The 19,956-nt window shown below is 39.2% G+C and overlaps 4 protein-coding genes across 4 annotated transcripts; 3 read left to right on the forward strand and 1 right to left on the reverse strand.

Moving 5' to 3' along the window:
- Positions 1–824: 824 nt before the first annotated feature.
- On the forward strand, positions 825–6,449 carry LOC125214022 (oxysterol-binding protein-related protein 1D-like). The gene is made up of 8 exons (XM_048114858.2): positions 825–1,671; positions 2,495–2,851; positions 3,079–3,166; positions 3,303–3,778; positions 4,530–4,685; positions 4,847–5,155; positions 5,370–5,714; positions 6,067–6,449. Exons 1-8 carry the CDS (start codon positions 1,129–1,131, stop codon positions 6,292–6,294), a joined length of 2,502 nt encoding a protein of 833 aa, XP_047970815.1. The 5' UTR covers positions 825–1,128; the 3' UTR covers positions 6,295–6,449.
- Positions 6,450–7,782: 1,333 nt separating this feature from the next.
- LOC125212795 (putative multidrug resistance protein) lies at positions 7,783–11,659 on the forward strand. Its single transcript, XM_048113054.2, has 5 exons — positions 7,783–7,983; positions 8,075–8,532; positions 8,629–9,169; positions 9,287–11,193; positions 11,282–11,659. The coding sequence occupies exons 1-5, from the start codon at positions 7,783–7,785 to the stop codon at positions 11,649–11,651; spliced, it is 3,477 nt and encodes a 1,158-aa protein (XP_047969011.2). The 3' UTR covers positions 11,652–11,659.
- A 785-nt stretch (positions 11,660–12,444) lies between these two features.
- LOC125212797 (proteasome subunit beta type-7-A-like) lies at positions 12,445–14,877 on the forward strand. Its single transcript, XM_048113056.2, has 8 exons — positions 12,445–12,674; positions 13,478–13,619; positions 13,726–13,822; positions 13,919–13,988; positions 14,079–14,183; positions 14,267–14,365; positions 14,462–14,549; positions 14,647–14,877. The coding sequence occupies exons 1-8, from the start codon at positions 12,531–12,533 to the stop codon at positions 14,721–14,723; spliced, it is 822 nt and encodes a 273-aa protein (XP_047969013.1). The 5' UTR covers positions 12,445–12,530; the 3' UTR covers positions 14,724–14,877.
- A 143-nt stretch (positions 14,878–15,020) lies between these two features.
- On the reverse strand, positions 15,021–18,092 carry LOC125213968 (glycosyl hydrolase 5 family protein-like). Its single transcript, XM_048114793.2, has 3 exons — positions 17,666–18,092; positions 15,856–16,624; positions 15,021–15,743 (listed from the first exon to the last, which is right to left on the reverse strand). The coding sequence occupies exons 1-3, from the start codon at positions 18,068–18,070 to the stop codon at positions 15,244–15,246; spliced, it is 1,674 nt and encodes a 557-aa protein (XP_047970750.1). The 5' UTR covers positions 18,071–18,092; the 3' UTR covers positions 15,021–15,243.
- Between the last annotated feature and the right edge of the window lie 1,864 nt (positions 18,093–19,956).

Genomic DNA, 19,956 nt, shown 5'->3' on the forward strand with positions numbered 1-19,956 from the left:
CAAGTCTACCATATTAAAATTTGCTTAGTAAATTTAGAGTATTAAAATTTGCTTAGTAAATTATGAATGATATACTACTACTTTTTTTATTCAAATATTTAGGAAATTTGAATGACAATATATTAGAAAGTTGACTGAAATCTTTGTTTTGGAGATTATTTTTACTTTCTTTATTGGATAAATTTCAAATAAAGAGTGTATAAATTTTGAAAGTATGTTTCCTTTGTCTGCTGTAAAAAAAATATATTAATGAAAGATGAGATTCATCTAATAGAGATAGGTCATGATTGTTTTATCAAGTTTAAGTTTAAATATTATTTTAAATATTTTGGGTACAAACCTGTTTTGGATTGAGATTATTGAAGTTTTATTATTTTGGATTTTTTTAAATAATTGGACACTTGGAATTGAAAATGTTATTTTAAATATTTTGGATATAAAACTATAATAGATTTTTTTATAACAGATATAAAACGGTATTATGGAATACCGTTAAAGTACGGTATATCGTAATAGGGTACGGTATACCGCAATAACGGTATGATAATGGTATTGAAAATTATCATACCGAATTTTCGGCATACCAAACTTTGGTATGCCGAAAATTCGGTAAGGTATCAGTATGAGATTTTGTCATACGGCTACTTTCGGTACGATATGCGGTATGACACTCTTGATACGGTATACTGGACCGATCCGCCCCTAGTTTCACCCACCTGCAAGCCCATTTCCGTCATTTCACTGACCGCTTCCACCCCCAACAAAATTCCAGTCGCTACCACTGCAAATAGGAAGCATCACCACCACCCACAGCGCACGTTAGCTGCCCCCCGCAATCATTACGCCTGCCCCAAACCCATGCATTTAAACCCCTCTGCTTAACCTACGCACCCCCCTCCACTGACACCATTTATTGGATCTGCACCTCTCTACTTCCACTCTATCTATACACACACTCTCCTATATCTATCCGCCCCGATCCGCGCCTGCCATTTCGTCTCCGGTAACTCATCATATGTCATATTATCCGAATCGTCGCCCGATCGATCTCCGGTTGGGTGCGGCGGAGCTCCGGCGATCCGAAGAGCTGCTACTCCGGGGATCGCTCGCGGTTTCTGCGATCGAAGCATGAATCCTCTGTGCTGCATTGCGCCGGTGTCGGTCGAGAAGGATCCGGCTGTGGTGAAGTCCCGAACCCTAAGTCAGGAGCTCGTGGTTGATGGAAGCTGCTTCAATGAGAGTGTGAGTTTCAACAACAGCAGCAGCGATGCGATTCTGCGGCCGGTGAGTTTCAACTCGAGGTGGAGTTTGTCGACCAATGGCGGCGCTGGCGGAGGCGATCTGCAGGCGGAGAAGTGCGATGAGAGCGAGGAGATCAAGAGTGTGGCTGGAATTTTGTATAAATGGGTGAATTACGGGAAGGGGTGGAGGGAGAGGTGGTTCGTGTTGGAGGATGGGGTGCTCTCGTATTATAAGGTGCACGGCCCGGATAAGATTGTGGTGCGTTCGGTCAGGGAAAAGGGGGTGAGAGTGATTGGCCAGGAAAGTTGGAGGTATATGAGGAAGGGTAGTAGTGGAAACGGCCATGGGAGTGGAAGCGGGAATGCGCTTAGGGCTAGTGCGTTTGGGTCGGGGAAGCGGTGGAAGCCATTTGGGGAGGTACATTTGAAGGTCTGTTCATTTCCTTTGTTAGTAATTGCAATGTGTTTAGTGTAATTGTTATTTGATCTTGTCGTTGCAATGCCATTCGAACCTGGTGCATGTTTTAGCAGCGAAGTAAATCAAATTGGGATTGACGTTCTAACCTCCATTTGGGAACAACTTGTTGCTAGTCTATAGAATTGTAGAGGGATATAGATTAATTGTTTAATTAAAGCTATTGGTTAGCTAGTTGGTTAAAAAATGACTTATTTGTGGTGTAGTGGTCACTAAAGTATTTTCATGATTCATGGTTAATGCAAATGGATGATGCACTGATGCTAAGTAGGAATGAATTTTTTTTTGTCAGATTCTGTGATCTTGCCCTATCTGCTTGAATAGTTTGTGGGGTAATATACTGTCTCAAATTAGCCTATACTGGCTTTTGATGGAAGTTATTGAAGTAATTTAGGGATGTAGAAGTGCTATGGATTTCTATTTCTATTTGTGGTTCCACTAATAAACAAAGTACTCCTTATCAAGTATGAATATATTGAAACAGACTTTTGAGATGGAATATAAAATAATCATTTGATTTGTTATTACTTACTACCTTACTAATGCAAATTATGTCTTCCTAAGTTGTTTCTATTGACAAGGAGATTGAAAGCAGTAGAGCTGAATAACACATTTCTTTGTTTCAGAATTGTTACTTTCTAAGCTTATTCTGATGTGAACTTTTCATATTAAGATATTTGAATGCTTTTGAGGATACTGAGTTGTAAATTTTATTAAGCTTCCCTAATATTGCCCCCAATTTTTTGACCACTAAGTACCAAAAATATATGTTGAACAGGTCTCTTCTGTTCGGGCCAGCAAGTCAGATGACAAAAGACTGTCAATATTCACAGGAACAAAAACTCTCCACTTGCGTTGTCAATCCAAAGAAGACAGAGCTTCATGGGTTGAGGCTCTTCTGGCTGCCAAAGATAAATTCCCCAGGCTATTGACAAGCTATGACTTGGCACCTTCTGAAGATTTTGTTGTTACAACTGAGAAGTTAAGATCGCGGCTAGTTGAGGAGGGCATTAATGAGACTGTAATAAAGGATTGTGAGTCTATAATGCTGGGTGAAGTTGCTGAGGTGCAGCATCAACTGAAGAGTCTTCAACTTAAGCACATGTTGCTGCTTGACACATTAAGAAGACTGGAGGTTTGCACTTATCCTTTATTTTGGTGAAGATTATGTATTTTGAATTTGAAAAACAATAGAAAGTACCAAAGAGAAATTATTTCCTAACCAAACAACAATTTGTATTATCATCCCCAATCCTTGTCTCCATTACTGATTTACCATTCTACCAAGCAATTTTCTTACTTTCTTTCTCATTAGAGCCCTAGGTTTTCTAAGTTTTTTTTATCAATTATTTTGTTGTGCAGACAGAGAAGATTGAACTGGAAACAACTGTAGTCGATGAAACAAAGGGGAGAGACTCTTGCTGTGGACAAGGGAATAGAAGATTCAGCGGTCAGTTTATTTTTACTTCTTACCGAATGATAGTTTATTGTTTAAGAAAAAGATACTGAACAATACATTATGCATTTTTTACCGAATGATAGTTTTAACTAAACATTTACTTAATCTTGTTTTTAAGCTCTTGCAGATTTCTATTCAGTTATGTCTGAGGGCAGTGCAAGTGACTCAGATGCAGATAATGAGAGTCGATACGGAGTAGACGTTGAAACTGACGATGACGATGGAATCTTTTTTGACACAAATGACTTTTTATCTGCCGAGTCTCTGAGAAGTGCTTCATATCGTAGCAGAGACAATCCAATGTACATACAGAGCCCTTGGGCTGAAAACGAATCTCCCTCATCCGGTCATTTAAGAGAAGCTGGTGCCGGGGTCAAGACAATTGAGTTTCCCTACGTCAAAAGAAGGGCTAGTTTACCAGAACCAAAGGAGAAAGAGAAGCCAGTTGGCCTATGGTCGATCATTAAGGATAACATTGGCAAGGACTTGTCTGGCGTTTGTCTTCCTGTGTACTTTAATGAGCCTCTGTCCTCGCTGCAGAAATGCTTTGAAGACTTGGAGTACTCATATCTTGTTGATCAAGCTCTGGAATGGGGGAAACAGGTCAGATCTTTATATTCTCTTACCTTTACTTGAAAAGGGGGCTGGGTTGTCATTTCAAACATTTCTTAGAAGGATATCCTAATTACAGTGTCTTACTCACTTATTAATGTATTGGAACAAAAGTTTCAGTTGTGTATATATTAAGTTGCATCATGGACCATCCTGGTGATTTCTAATCTCAGATCTTTATGATTTTGTAACCTTACAAGCACTATTTTATTGATTTTCTATGTTATGTTAAATGTTAACTGGACCATTAGACTAGAGATATCATTAAATAATAAACCCAGGGTTTGTAATCTATATATTTTTATTAAGTAACTGGGAGGCAGCATTTTACATCTGCTGGTATATAATAAAATGTGCTTTTCCCGAATGACGTTTGTAGAATCTAATCATTAGAAGTTCTTTATTATTGTAGATATAGTACTATATCTTTAAGGCATTTGAGGGAGCAATTGAGAAGCAACACTATTTAACTAGTTAAGTCTAACCTAGTCCATTCAATAGCTTTATTTTACCACGGTGGAAATTGCCGTTGAATGATTCACAAACCTGCTCAGTGTTATGCAAAAAATAACCCTCTCATCTTATATCCTGCACCCTTTTCAATTGACCTTTCCAGTTATTGTGTTGAGTTATCAAAAGTCATTGACTGACAACCCTAGACTTGATTTGTTGATTTAGCAAAGAGCATTCAGTTTATCCGAAATATTTGTCTTGAGTTAAATGTTGCATTTTGCTTCTGCAGGACAATGATTTGATGAGGATTCTAAACGTAGCAGCTTTTGCAGTGTCTGGTTATGCATCAACAGAAGGCCGACAATGCAAACCATTCAATCCTCTCCTAGGGGAAACCTATGAAGCTGACTATCCGGATAAGGGTCTACGATTCTTCTCTGAAAAGGTTATTCTTCTGTAGACAACAAACCTACCAATAAACATTTTCACTCTCTCTCTACTTTTCTAGGTTTATGCTATTTTGGATTAGCTTACAAGTTGGCTAAGTTGCATTTCTAGTGTAATCACCTGCAGAAACAATTAAGAGTCCTGTATTTGGAGTTTCAGGTTAGTCATCATCCAATGGTTGTTGCCTGTCATTGTGAGGGCAGAGGGTGGAAATTTTGGGCAGATTCTAATCTCAAAGGGAAGTTCTGGGGTCGTTCCATCCAGCTTGACCCTGTTGGAGTTCTTACTCTTCAGTTTGAAGATGGAGAGACATTTCAGTGGAGCAAGGTCACTACTTCTATATATAACATCATAATTGGTAAAATCTATTGTGATCACTACGGCACTATGCGCATAAAAGGCAGTGGTAACTACTCTTGCAAACTCAAATTCAAGGAGCAGTCTATTATAGACCGGAACCCACATCAGGTGATTTTCTAATCTTCAAACCAGTTAACTACAACCAATTGCAATAGGCATGACAAATGAATACTTAGAGATTCTAGATGGCAAATACCTTAATTTACCATATAGTGGTGAAAATTTGTGATAAGAATCTCATCTACACTGTCCCATACAATTTTACCAAATTTTTGTTTTTTCTCTCTCTGATTTCCTGTCACATTATTTTGTCAAAATATAGGTTCATGGAATCGTGCAAGACAATAGGACTGGGGAGAAAGTTGCGGTTTTGATAGGGAAGTGGGATGAAGCAATGTATTATGTGATGGGAGATCCAAGCACAAAGCCAAAGGGATATGACCCTATGACAGAAGCTGTTTTGCTATGGGAAAGAGATAAAACTGTTACCAAGACAAGATATGATCTCACACCATTTGCGATATCTTTAAACGAATTGACACCTGGGTTACGGGACAAGCTGCCTCCAACCGACTCTAGATTGAGACCCGACCAGAGGCATTTGGAGAATGGAGAATATGAGCTGGCAAATGCTGAGAAGCTGAGGCTTGAACAGTTACAGAGACAGGTGCGTAACTCTTTTTTCCGGCATTATTGGACATGTACTCTTTTTCATGCAAGAGCTGTCTGGAAAATAATTGTACTCTCTGGTGAAACATGTTGCTTCTTTTTTTTTTTTCGTATTTATTCTTACTTTTCTGGTCTGTTTCGAAAATTGATTCTCTTCTACAGTATTCATGTCTGCCTTGCTGAATCTAGAAATTATTTGTCTCTTTTCTTACATGAGATTCAATCCTTGTAACTTTTGTATTATTAAATCACTGACACTTATGGGTCACATTAATCTGCTTTTGTGGTGAAGTCATCCCACATTTACGACTATGTTCATCGTAGATCTGATGCAAGAGTTTTTGGTGCAGGCAAGGAGGTTGCAGGATAGAGGGTGGAAACCAAGATGGTTTGCGAAGGACGAGGAGGGTTGTTACCGATACACTGGAGGGTACTGGGAAGCTAGGGAGAAACACAAGTGGGACGGAATCCCTGACATATTTGGGCAGCCGTGTGAGTTACCAGCCGAGGAGGTCGCTGCTCCTCTGCCGAATTTTGCATATCAATCTAAGCAGAGGGTAGGAATGGGTTTATCCTAGCAGCAGCAGCCCCCATTCATATCTGTAAATGGGAAAAAGAAGTGTATATGTGCGTAACTACAATGTTTGTAGTGAGCTTAACAATGCCAATTGTTACAATCACCAAATTATTAACCTCAATGAGTAATTTCGGAAGTAGTTACCATTTTACTTAATTTTATTTATTTTTCACTTTTTCAACCATATACACTGTGTGTGAATATTTCAGAAAGTTACATGCCTGAAAAGTTGTGTTTTTCCTCCACTAGATGGATTAGTGAGATAGAAAAAACAGGTATTTGGAGATCTTGATTTTTTTTTAATTGAACAATTATAGAGACTCAAAATAGTGTTAAAAATGTATAAAAATGTTATATAATTATATTATTTTCTTTGATAGTTGGAAAACTTTCGATTAAATTGGAGATATTACGAAAATGTTTATTAGAAGAATCAAATTATATTTTACACTTTAGTTAGTAGATATAACTTAATTTATTCAAATACAATAGGATTCAGTTTCATTCATATCAATTTTTCCAATTTTTGAATGGGAAATTAATTGGATGATCATGATACATGTTCTTCTATTCAGCCGGCAGCTATTGGCCATATACTTTCAACAATAGCGATAACAACAAATAAGAAACTTTCTTTGAAATAATTGGAATATCTTCCCAAATTTTTTTTTTATTCAAAAAAACAAATTAAAAAGATTTGAAAGAAAATGTCTGACATTATTAAGTTAAACTCAACATAAAAGATGAAAGAATCATTTATCTGAATAAAAAACTAACAATAAAGAAGACAATGTCTTAATGCTCGATTGAACATGCATCATAAATTATTGTTTTAGGATGCCCTTATCTTCACAGTTGAAGACAAACAGATGATTCTATCATCTTACAAGAAACTTCAACTTTGTTATTTCACAAAGATTCCATCTTTTCTCTAACAAACAATGTCGCTATTTCATGTACATCAAAACAACACTAAATGCCAAAATAACTAAATGAAGACGCCGGCTGTCTGTAGTCTTGCATTCATGAATAAATAATTGGTGATATCTATGAGCAATTTTTTCATTAGTAAAACACAGATAAAGTGAAAAATGGGCAAAAAAGGTGGGGTTTTCCGGTATGCTGACGGCGTAGACAAGCTGCTGATGTTGGTCGGAACCTTGGGATGCATCGGCGACGGCCTCATGTCTCCACTCAACATGTTCATTCTCAGCGGCGTCATCGACGACTACGCCACGGCCAACCACACCATCACCAACGACGTCGTCGACAAGGTCTGGATTTCACTCTCAACTTAACGTAGCTCATCGTTCTCACACGCTTCTCTCATCACTACAATCTGATCATTTTTGTAGTATTCCCTGCGGCTGCTCTACGTCGCTCTTGGAGTTGGAGTCTCCGCGTTTCTGGGTACGACTATGTACTCGAATTCTGACCGTTGCTAGTCTTTTGGTATGAGTTCTCATGTTTGGGTCGTCCTGATGGGTTAATGATTGCTCTTGCAGAAGGGGTGTGTTGGACGAGAACGGCGGAGAGGCAGACGTCGCGCATACGAATGGAGTATCTGAGATCGGTGTTGAGACAAGATGTCGGTTTCTTCGACAACCAGGGTGGTTCTTCCGCCACCTTTGAAGTCGTTTCAAGCATCTCTGCAGACGCACATTTGATCCAAGGTGTCATAGCTGAGAAGGTTTGGTTTGGTTTGGTTTGGTTTGGTTAGATTGGTGTTTTGGGATGAGTTCTTTTGTTTAGTTCGTAACATGTTACTTATGTTGATTCAGATACCAAACTGTCTGGTTGATCTCTCCGCATTCGTATTCGGACTGATTGTCGCCTTCCTTCTCTCGTGGCGCCTAGCGTTGGCTTCTCTCCCATGTGCCATATGCTTCATCGCCCCGGGAGTGGGGTTCGGGAAGCTAATGATGGGCATCGGAGCTAAGAGCAAAGATGCGTACGGTGTTGCGGGTGGTATAGTCGAGCAATGTGTATCATCAATCCGGACTGTTTACTCCTACGTAGGCGAATCCCAGACGCTCGAAAGATTCAGTCAGGCTCTTCTAGAAACCACGAAGCTCGGCATAAAGCAAGGCTTGGCCAAGGGGCTGATGATAGGAAGCATGGGGACGGTTTTCGCAACTTGGGCATTTGAATCTTGGGCTGGGAGCGTTCTCGTCGTTGAAAGAGGCGAAAACGGTGGTCGAGTCTTCATAGCAGGCGTTTGTGTCGTCCTTGGAGGACTGTGAGACCTCTTTACATAGTGATTTCAGTTCTCTATTTACATTAAGCGAGATAAAAAATATTTTATTGTTTCATTTGTCAATGCTCATGCTTGCAGGTCGTGTATGAGCGCGCTTCCTAACCTCTCATTCATTGTGGAGGCTTCAACTGCTGCCACGAAAATCTTTGAAATGATCGATCGTGTTCCTGGTATAGACTCAAATGATGATAGAGGGAAAGTGTTGTCGTATGTCCATGGAGAAATCGAGTTCAAGGAGGTGCACTTTAGCTATCCTTCAAGAATGGAGACACCGATTCTTCGAGGATTCAATCTCAAAGTAAAAGCGGGGAACACCGTTGGCCTTGTGGGAGGAAGTGGTTCAGGAAAATCGACTGTTGTGTCCTTGCTCGAACGGTTTTATGATCCAATCAAAGGAGACATATTGCTCGATGGATACAGAATCAAGAACCTCAAGCTCAAATGGCTGAGATCACAGATGGGGCTTGTCAATCAAGAGCCGATTCTATTTGCCACGTCCATCAAGGAGAACATCTTGTTCGGGAAAGAGAACGCTTCCATGGAACAGATTGTGGACGCTGCTAAAGCCGCCAACGCGCATGATTTCATCATCAAGCTACCAGGAGGATACGAAGCTCAGGTAGGTGATAAGAAGTAGCATGCAACTTATAAAGTGGTTGCAATTTTCTCTTTACACTGATGTGAATATTTATTTGTTTCATTTGCTAATAATTTTTTGTTATGGATAATGCATCAGGTGGGGCAGTTTGGATTCCAGTTATCGGGTGGGCAGAAGCAGAGGATCGCGATAGCTAGGGCGTTGATCAAAGAACCTAAAATTATGTTGCTCGACGAAGCCACGAGTGCTCTAGATACGCAGTCTGAGAGAGTTGTGCAGGATGCCATCGACCAGGCTTCCCGGGGGAGAACCACCATTGTGATAGCTCATCGTCTCACCACGGTCCGTGCTGCTAATATGATCGTGGTGATTGAGTCGGGGAAGGTCATTGAATATGGCTCACACGACAGACTTATGCAGAAAACGAACGGAGCATACTCTAAGATGGTGGAAATGCAACATGAGGCACCATCTCGTCTGTACGAGGGACGAAACCACAAGAAAACAACACTTGGGAGGATCACACCGAGGACACCTTACAACGTCGTGTCAAGCCCTGGCTCACCCTTTAGCCCGACTTTATCCATGAGCTTTGTCCCCTCAATCAACATGATCTCATACGATGAGAGTGATGAAGAAACGACTACCTTATCCACTCCGAGGTTGTCACAGTGGCGACTGGTCCGTATGAATGCCCCAGAGTGGAAGAGAGCCCTGCTTGGGTGCATCGGAGCATGCACATTCGGAGCAGTGCAGCCGCTTAACGCCTACTGCTTGGGATCGGTTGTATCCGTATTCTTCAACGACGACAAATCAAAGATAAAATCAGAAGTCTCTTTTTATTGCATCATCTTCACAAGCATAGCAGTGGCGGCCTTCTTCGCCAACGTGGTGCAACATTACAACTTCGCCGTCATGGGAGAGAGGTTAACCAAGAGGATCCGAGAAAAGGTTCTCGAAACCATACTAACCTTAGAGATAGGGTGGTTCGACATGGAGGAGAACACGAGCGCCGCAGTATGCGCGAGGCTAGCAACAGAGGCCAACGTCGTGCGATGCCTAGTAGGCGACCGCGCTTCATTGCTGGTTCAAGTCATCACCAGTGCTTCTGTGGCATTCATTCTTGCACTTGTTCTAACATGGAGAGTTTCCATTGTGGTGATATCCATACAACCATTGATCATCGCGAGCTTCTACTCGAAAAACATCATGATGAAACGAATGTCCGTGATGGCGCAAAAGGCGCAGAATGAAGGAAGCCAACTCGCAAGTGAGGCAGTGGTGAACCATAGGACTGTCACTGCGTTCTCTTCTCAGACGAAGATCCTCGACCTTTTTGTAGCTGCGCTAAAAGGGCCAAGGAAGGAGAGCATAAAGCAGTCATGGTTTTCCGGGATAGGCTTGTTCGTATCCCAGTTTCTAACCACAGCCGCCATAGCTTTGACATACTGGTACGGAGGGCGGCTGATGAACAATGGACAAGTTAGCTCGAAACATCTATTTCAAGTTTTCTTCATCTTGATGAGCACCGGGAAGAACATTGCAGATGCGGGGAGCATGTCATCTGATTTGGCAAAAGGCAGTCGTGCTGTAGAATCTGTTTTTGCCATTTTAGACAGAAGGAGTGTGATAGAGCCAGACATTGGTTTCAAGGTGAAGAGCCGGTTAAAAGGGCAAATTGAGTTGAATCGCGTCTACTTTTCGTATCCGTCTAGACCCGAGCAGATGATCTTCCAGGGGCTGACTCTCAAGATTGACGCTGGCAAAACAATGGCGATAGTCGGACAGAGTGGCTCGGGGAAATCAACTGTCATTGCGCTGATTGAGAGATTCTACGATCCGATAAAAGGGACAGTGGTTGTAGATGACAAAGACATTAAGAGCTACAACTTGAGAAACTTAAGATCCCACATTGCACTAGTGAGTCAGGAGCCAACTCTTTTTGCAGGAACCATACATGAAAACATAGTGTACGGAAACAACGATGCAACTGAATCTGAAGTCAGGAAAGCCGCAATGACGGCTAATGCTCATGAATTCATAAGGTATATATATGGCTGCAACATGTAATTATTGTTTGTTTTTATGTTATGTTATGTGATGTGATGTGATGTTATGTTATGCTACGTGCAGTTCGTTGAAAGACGGATATCAGACATATTGTGGAGAAAGAGGAACCCAACTGTCGGGGGGACAGAAACAGAGGATTGCCCTTGCTAGGGCAATCCTCAAGAATCCGTCAATCCTTCTCCTAGACGAGGCGACGAGCGCTCTAGACAGCGCGTCAGAGAAGTTGGTCCAAGAGGCGTTAGAGAGGATGATGGTTGGAAGGACATGCGTGGTTGTGGCACACCGCTTGTCGACTATACACAAGGCCGACTGCATTGCGGTGATCGTGAATGGGAAGGTTGTCGAGAAAGGATCACATACTCAACTTCTCGAATACGGGCCAAAGGGTTCTTATTATTCACTTATCAACTTACAGCATGGACATTCTAGGTAGAAACATAACTCTTGTGATATATATCAATGTAATTTCTACTTTTTTTTACCATCAACTTCCAACAAAGTAGTAGAGTTTTTTTGTGTGAATTAGCATTCAAATGAGTTAGTGTGTTAGTGTAGATTCAAGCACAAGTCACAACTATATCTTTGTTTGATGGTTAACAACATTTATGTTTCTCATATATACTGGACATGCAAATGTGGAGCAATATAAGTACTAAATTTGACATTATATTTTTCTCATTTTCTTGCTATGGTAACTCGAACCTCTATTTACAAGTAAACTAGAGTACAATAATATGAGTAGATTCATATTGCCACAAAATTTCAATTATACTACCTTCGTCCCCCAAATTTTAACACAATTTACCATTTCGGTCTGTCCCTGAAAGTTTGACACACTTCACTTTTTACCATTTTTTGTAATGGACCTCATATTCCACTAATTCATTCCTACTCACATTTTATTAGGAGTATAAAATAAAACTAATACGTTAAAAGTAGGACCCACATCCCACCAACTTTTTCAACACACTTTCTATTACATTTCTTAAAACTCGTGTCGGGTCAAACCGTGTTAAAATTTGAGGAACGGAGGTAGTACCTACAAATTCTATTGAAGTGTTTTGTTGAATACGAGATAAAAAGTCAACATTAATACTTGAGGGTATTTTCGGTATATCCGCTCAATCTTTCGAATCCAAATCCGGTTGAAACCCAAACCCGGAAGAGAAATAACCCGACCCGGTACGACTGCATCCCTTTCTTCTTCCCCAAGCTCTCACATTTACTCCTGCACTCCTTTTTCTGAATCTACACACCTCCTCATTTATTTTTCTCCGAAAACCCTCTTAGTTTTGAACAACAGCAAATTGCGATGACGAGATTCGAGGAATCGGCTCCCGCAAAGGGAGGTTTTTCTTTCGATTTGTGCAAGAGAAACGAGATGCTTGTGCAAAAGGGTTTGAAGCCATCCTCGTATCTGAAGACCGGAACCACGATTGTTGGGTTGGTTTTCCAGGTACATTTGATCATAGACCGTTTTAATATTTCGATTTCGGAAATTTTTGTTAATTCGAACTTAATTGATATTGTGCTTGCTCAATTTTCATGAATTTGCTTGTTTCCTTTTCCTTTTCATTCGTGATTGCGTGGAATACTGTGATTATGTACTGCTTTGGATCCATTCATTCTGTGATTCGAGGGCTTTGTAGTGACTTGAGATGGAAAATGTGGGAATGTGATGTTTTGTTGGAAAAAAATGTCATAATTTGTTTGGGAGCTTTTTGGTACCCTAGATGAGATGTGTTGCATTTTATTTATTAGATACTTTCGAATTTTATTCTTCTGATATTTTGATTGAATTGAGTTTTGCTCCGAGCAACATTTCCCCCCAAATTATATCGAATTCCATGAAAAGAAATTAGCTTAAATAGAATCATGTCAGCCTTATTTTCTGAATTGGAGTTGAATCTAATGCTTCAGAACTACTTCATTAATTATAGAGCCATGGAGCTAAATTAGTTAAGTCAAGTTGATATGATACTTATAAGATGATAAGATCACCAGTCGTAATCCATTTGTTTCACTTAGACTCTCCTACGAGTTGTTTATGAAATTGTGCGCAAGTCTTACCCTATATCAGGATATCTGCACTTAAAGTAACTAAGCTAAAGTTTTTTCTGCAACCTTATCTACGTGCATCTATTGAATAGGAGTGTATATATACTTAGTACTTAGCTGGTCCTTGTTGTTATTAAAGTCAAGGAATGTGTGTGTTATTTGCTTGAATATGTTATCATTGACAATGTTTATATGCTTAAGGACGGTGTCATTCTTGGAGCTGACACACGAGCTACCGAAGGCCCCATTGTTGCTGATAAGAATTGTGAGAAGATCCATTATATGGCCCCAAATATTTATTGTTGTGGAGCTGGTACGGCTGCTGATACAGAAGCTGTTACAGGTATAAATTTATTAGATATCATCTCATGTTGTCTAGTTTATCTGACTCTTGCTAATGCCTTCAGTATACGACCAACTCATTACTGTCCTTTTGTTTTGACCTCTAGACATGGTTAGCTCTCAGCTGAAGCTGCACCGATTTCATACTGGCCGTGACTCCAGGGTTGTGACTGCTCTGACTCTTCTGAAGTCTCATCTTTTTAGGTGCAAACTTTTGTCCCAAACCTACTTTATAGTGTCATTATTACTTGTATGTAAAGTATGTTATATGGGAAGTTCATTGATTTATATATGAATCAGTTATCAAGGACACGTATCGGCTGCCTTGGTGCTTGGTGGAGTGGACGTGACTGGTCCTCACTTGCATACCGTGAGTTACTTTGGCCTGAAGATATTGCTTTCTGTTTCTTTTTCTTTTTCTTTTTTTCGGGAGGTCTAACATGGAAGGAGGCTATCCCAGATTTATCCACATGGTTCTACAGATACTCTACCATTTGCCACTATGGGTTCTGGATCCCTTGCTGCAATGGCTATTTTTGAATCGAAATACCGTGAAGGGCTCACTGTAAGTTCCTTAGGCCTTTTATAGAGCATTCAAACTCTTAATATGTGGAAACCTTGAGTTGAGGTTGCAAGGTGCTTTTGCAGAGAGATGAAGGAGTAAAATTAGTCGCTGAAGCAATTAGCTCTGGAATATTCAATGATCTGGGAAGTGGAAGCAATGTAGATGTCTGCGTCATAACAAAGGTTTGAGTTAAAATTTATGATTTTTTCTTCCTATCTTCTCATAGATATCATTGGTTGCTTGTGATAAACTTGTCTCCATACCACCTTTTCTTTTAGGGGAACCGAGAGTACTTGAGAAATTATATGTTGCCAAACCCGCGCACGTATGTCAGTCAGAAGGGATACTCTTTTTCCAAGAAGACTGGTGAGCATCATTGGGAAAATATATTGCATGTTTCGTGCTTGATGGCTTCAATTTTATTTTATTTCCATTCTCATTTTTATTTCCAATATATCTGCAGAGGTGTTGATGACAAAGATCACACCATTGAGAGAGGTGGTGGAAGTGATTGAAGGGGGAGATGCTATGGAAGAATGAGTGTGTTGTTGAAATATGTCATGCTTCTTGGGAACATTCCTGGTTTATCATTAACTAGTCTGTTGTTTAGCCTCAGTGCCTTAAATTTCATTATCTTCAGAACTTTATCCTGTTGCAGTTTGTTTGAGATTATAATATCTGCAGTTTACAGTGATTCCCTCTCTCCCCCTTTCTTTCTGTGTAGCCATATGATGGATAGATAACGAATCATTAATTCGCTGCACTAACCTCCTTATGGAATTTGATAAAGTTTGAGTGTGTGCAAGATAAATAACCACAGTAGATGTACCAGTATAATGCAGAAAGAAAATCAGGGTTATATTATAATCGAAAGGTGCTCTGTGGAGCCGCAGTTATTTGTGATTGCAATCTGGCAATCATACAATAAGTAAGAATGTAAGGTATTTGTGGTATGTGAGTTCATTATTAGTTTCTTGCTACGGGCGAAGCATCATCATCCTCTGTCAGTTTGTTATCTCTATAACATGTCTGGATGTTTCATGGATGTCGTTTGATTTGTTCATAAGCTGAAACTTGCTAGAAGATTCTTTGATATAAGCTTCACAATCGAGCTGATCTCCGGTAAGCTATTATCAGCTCCACATCTGGTGCTGTCTATGATCTTGAACCATTGACTCCCTGGATCACACCTGCTGTTTTTATCCAAGCATTTGCAGTTATTTGTGACTATGTTGTTGTCCGAGTCAATGTCCAAGCATACATCGTAACCATCTTTTAGTTTCGAGGATAGATGCATCTTAGAGTCTGAGATAGCTTCCCATTTTGAACTGGCATAACTGCATATTACCCCGAGTTTTGCAGGTTTCCCTAACTTGTCTGCTTGAAGGCAGAAATATGTTCCTTTTATCGTCAGGGTTTTCTGGGGAGTGTAGGTCCACGATTCGGCCTCAGAGCATGGACCTAAGACGAGGGGATCCACCAACGACAGCCTCTTCACACACAGCCCCGTCATAGGATGGAAAATCACTTGGTGGAGACGCGCTTCTGAATAGCCCGGCCCTGCAGTTTTCAACACGAATGACGAAGCTCAATTGCTGGATTAAGCAGGTATGTGATGCTACTGAACTCAGAATTCTTAGAAATTGACAGATATATGAATGTATGATGTTACCTTTAAATGGATACTGGAGAGCTGATATCTTGTGGAGAATGGTTTGATTTCTGACACCACACCAATTCCAGTTGTAAACTCCGTAAGTTTCGTCGAATCCGACTACCCCTTCTCTCAAGTAGTAACTACCTGTGAGAACCCATAGTGCCCAATCCAAATCCAGTTCAGCTGCCCATCCCATGAAGCAGTTCAAGTACCTATTGTCATTGACATTAGTGCCCCTCATGTCAACGCCGAACTCACTCAGGAACAAGGGGTAGCCTTGGTCCAGAAGGAAACCCGCCTTCCTCATCGTCTCACCCACCCGTGCCCCACACACTTGGTTCAAGTTCCCATTCTCCCACGCCTCCCCATCCGAGAAGCCATACCAGTGCAGCTCAAACACCAGCTTATTCGAGAAACTCAGGCTGACGGGCTTCTTGAGAAGAAACGAGAGGTCCCTGTCGTAGTTCAGCCCGGATAGAATGACTAGAACATTCGGGTTTGCTGCGTGCACTGCTTCTGCTCCTTTCTGCATGTACCTGTACCAGTCATCGACGTTTTGTCGAGAGCCGCGGAGCTCGTTCCTCAAGCTCATGGCGACGACATTTGGGGTGTCGTTGAAGATGGTGGCGACCCGGGTTAGGCCCTTGATCCAGAGGTCCGGGTTGAAATACACATCTCCAAAGAAACCATTACCATCAAAATTGCTGCAGCACCAACCAGGCTTACTTGTGTGGTTGTCTAGGATTATCATCACATTTTTCTTAGCAAGACTGCCCACCACTGCCTGAGATATGATATTGGTTACTAAATGAATATTTATCATTTGAGCTTTTAATTAAACTCATCGAATTTAAATCCTAAATTCATCTCAAAAGTTTGATCTCATTTAATTAATCAACTAAAAAAGTTTGTGCCTATGTTTGCGAACTTCTGAAAAATTGTACTCCATCAAATTCTGTTCAGTAACAATTGTCGTAAAATTATGAATTTTAACTTTTTTACCCCTCCCATGAGATCTAATATCGATGAAATTGTATCAATGCAACATTAAAAAATTCCACATTGACGAGATTTAGTAGCGAATTTTATCATTTTTCTGAATAGACTTGGTACATAATTTATGCATGTCATCAATTTAAAAATTATGCGCAATATCAACAATATATTATAAATAGACAATTAGAGTATTTTGTTTATGAGAAAATTAAGAAAAATATTAAAAATTTGTTGTTTTTACAGATGATTTTGAAAATTGTGGGACATACCAAATTTTAAACAAAATTCATGAATTTTTTTTTGCCAAATTGCCTTAAATTTATGTTTTAAGCAAGGTAAACAGACAATTATATTTGAAAGGGAATAAAATCTATTTTAATACCCCAAATTATAATATCTTGCCTTACCATGATGCAAAGTGAAGTCAAGTCTATTTTAATATCCACAATACAAACCAAATAACAAAAGATAATTTAGATGGTTGTGCTCATGACTCCTAACAATAAATGCATGACCTATACCCTACAATTATTTATGCTAAAAATAATGAAGTAGTTGAGTTAGCTTAACATATAAATACCCCTTCAATAAACTAAAACCAGATTTTCCCTAATATAGTGGCTAAACTTTAGTGAAAAGATGGTGTGGTGAAGGAGTAAAGTCATGCCATAATATTATTGAAATAAATAAATAAATACTCTAGCAATTTATTTGGCACTTTCTTGCTCTACTTGATGATAAGGCTGTCCCCATATATATTAAAGTCAAAAACCAATCAAACACAAACATAATGAAATGGAATAAATAAATAAAAGCAAACAATTTTTACCTTGTAAGCATTGATGAGAGAGAGATCAATGATGGAAGGATTGTTGATTTGTAAACCTGCGATGGCTTCGAAGAGTCCGAGGTTCTTGAAAGATTGTCTGACTGTAAGAGAAGCCAATGTGTCATTTGTGAACAAGAAGAGTGGCCAAGTTAGCCTAACGCAGTTGAATCCTAAGTCGATAATCTCCGATGATATCTGCTCCGCCGGCTTCTTGCTCAGCCCCTCCGCCACCATCACCTCCAGATGCGACGGCCAGTTCACGCACGCCAGCTTCGTGCGGTGGCCTGATTGGTCCACTATCCACCGTGACTCGGTGGATAGTGGCAGGGCCGCCGCGGAGGAGGAGGTGGTGGTGGATACGGCTAGTAAGGGAAAGAGGAAGAAATAATAGAACAAACTCACCATGTTTGGTTGTTGTGTGAGTGTGTGTGTTGTTGTTTATATAGTGGTTGGATGAATAAATATTAAATAGTGTGTTGAATTAAGATTGTGTATAAAGTTATTGTCACATTTTAAAAGTGTTATCCTACTATACCTAATGCCTTTATCATCTATAATGATATTTCTTTTTTGTAATAGTTTGACATTTTTTTTTTTATTTGCGTCTGTTATTATCAGTAGCGGATCCAAAACATAATTTTGGAAAGACTCATTGAGAGAACATAATGTTCAATCTGAAGTGAACGAACACATGAGGGAGAGGTTTTCTCTTACTTGTGGTTTCACGACGTAGGTTAAAAATAAAGCAAAGAAGTCCCGATCGTTTTCTTATTCCAAAAAAATTATGTAGATTAAGGAAAATTTGATTGATCCTAAGAAAAAGTTAGATCTTGGCTCCCTAAATTAGCAGTTTTACTGCGTATCCAACTTGTTTGCTCAAAAAGAACTATTTACCGGAGAACATCCATCAATGGATTTTTACTAGTATTATACATATATCACTTGGGTTTAAAGGAATAGTGTGTATCTTTATTCTTGGCAGACTTGCAAGGCAATATTCAATCCACATGTTGCATTCATAAAACCATTATCTGATTGAGTAATTGTTACTTCAATCCAAAGGCCCAAAAAACACACACATCACTTACTGACAAGGACAGTCATGCAATGAGTTTGGAAATATTTATTGACAATTAGATTATACAGATATGATGAGGATGGTTTTGTGCATCTTTTATTGGGCTTGCCAAAAATGGTAAACTACTAAATAAAGGCTTAAAGAAGCTTAAAACACCAAATATCTTCAGAGTTTTCTAAAATTAATATTATCACCCGTGCTATGCACGGACATAAGACTTTCAAATAATGAAGAGAAATTCTAAGATAAGTAGAATAAAATAAAAAGAGGATAAAGAAAATATTATGATGATTATAGTTAAGAATATGTGTTAATTAAAATAAGTATTCATAATATTATAAATAATTAAAAATATTATAAACAATTACAAAAAAAAAAAATGTACTTCTCTCAACGTACTTTGAATGAAACATTTCATATTCGGCAAACAATTTTATGCAATTTTAATTTTTGATATGAGTGGAATAAAATTAAATAAAACAAATGGCAAAAAAGAAATGTGCAACTAATGTTCAAAGAGTATGAGTTAAGTATAATAATATATACACATAAAAGATGCGACTAAAGATCAAAGAGGAAAAAAAACATATAATTTGAATAAAGATGCGACTAAAGATCAAAGATGAATTTAGATCTCTCAAAGTTGTACCAGTATCACAGACGAGCTATATAGTTAAAACCAAACTGAGGTAATAGTATTAATTTACTACTCCGTCATTTCCACTGAATATAAAACACTTTCCTTTTTCATCCCCGCCAACCAAAATAACCTCTTAGTTATTTAGAATGTAAATAAAATATTTAATTATTTTTTTGTATAAAGTACTTTAGCCTTGTAGATTTGAACATGGTTGGATTAGCTGCCTAATGGGCTTTTTGGTATTACGGTTGACTTAATGGGCTATTTGAAATTAGGTTCGCCCGAGAAAACTTATGTAATTATATGTACGAGGCAGTGATAAAATACAAACTTATATATTGTATAAACTCAAAGCTCTTCAACACAGTTTCAACATAGTTTTAATACAATATCAACACGGTGTAAAATTTCAAGATTCTAAGAGCATCCCCATCCGTGCTCTTAGCTAAGAGCACGGAAATGGGCCCGGACCTACTTTTACTGCTTGTCCTTAGCTAAGAGCACAACACCCACATCCGTGCTCTTAGCTAAGGACAAGCTCAAGGGTCCCACCATTCTATTATTCAATTTATA

This window comes from Salvia hispanica, chromosome 3, assembly GCF_029641045.1.
Source record: "Salvia hispanica isolate PSC_SH4W2 chromosome 3, Shi_PSC_v1, whole genome shotgun sequence".
Lineage (NCBI taxonomy): Eukaryota > Viridiplantae > Streptophyta > Magnoliopsida > Lamiales > Lamiaceae > Salvia > Salvia hispanica.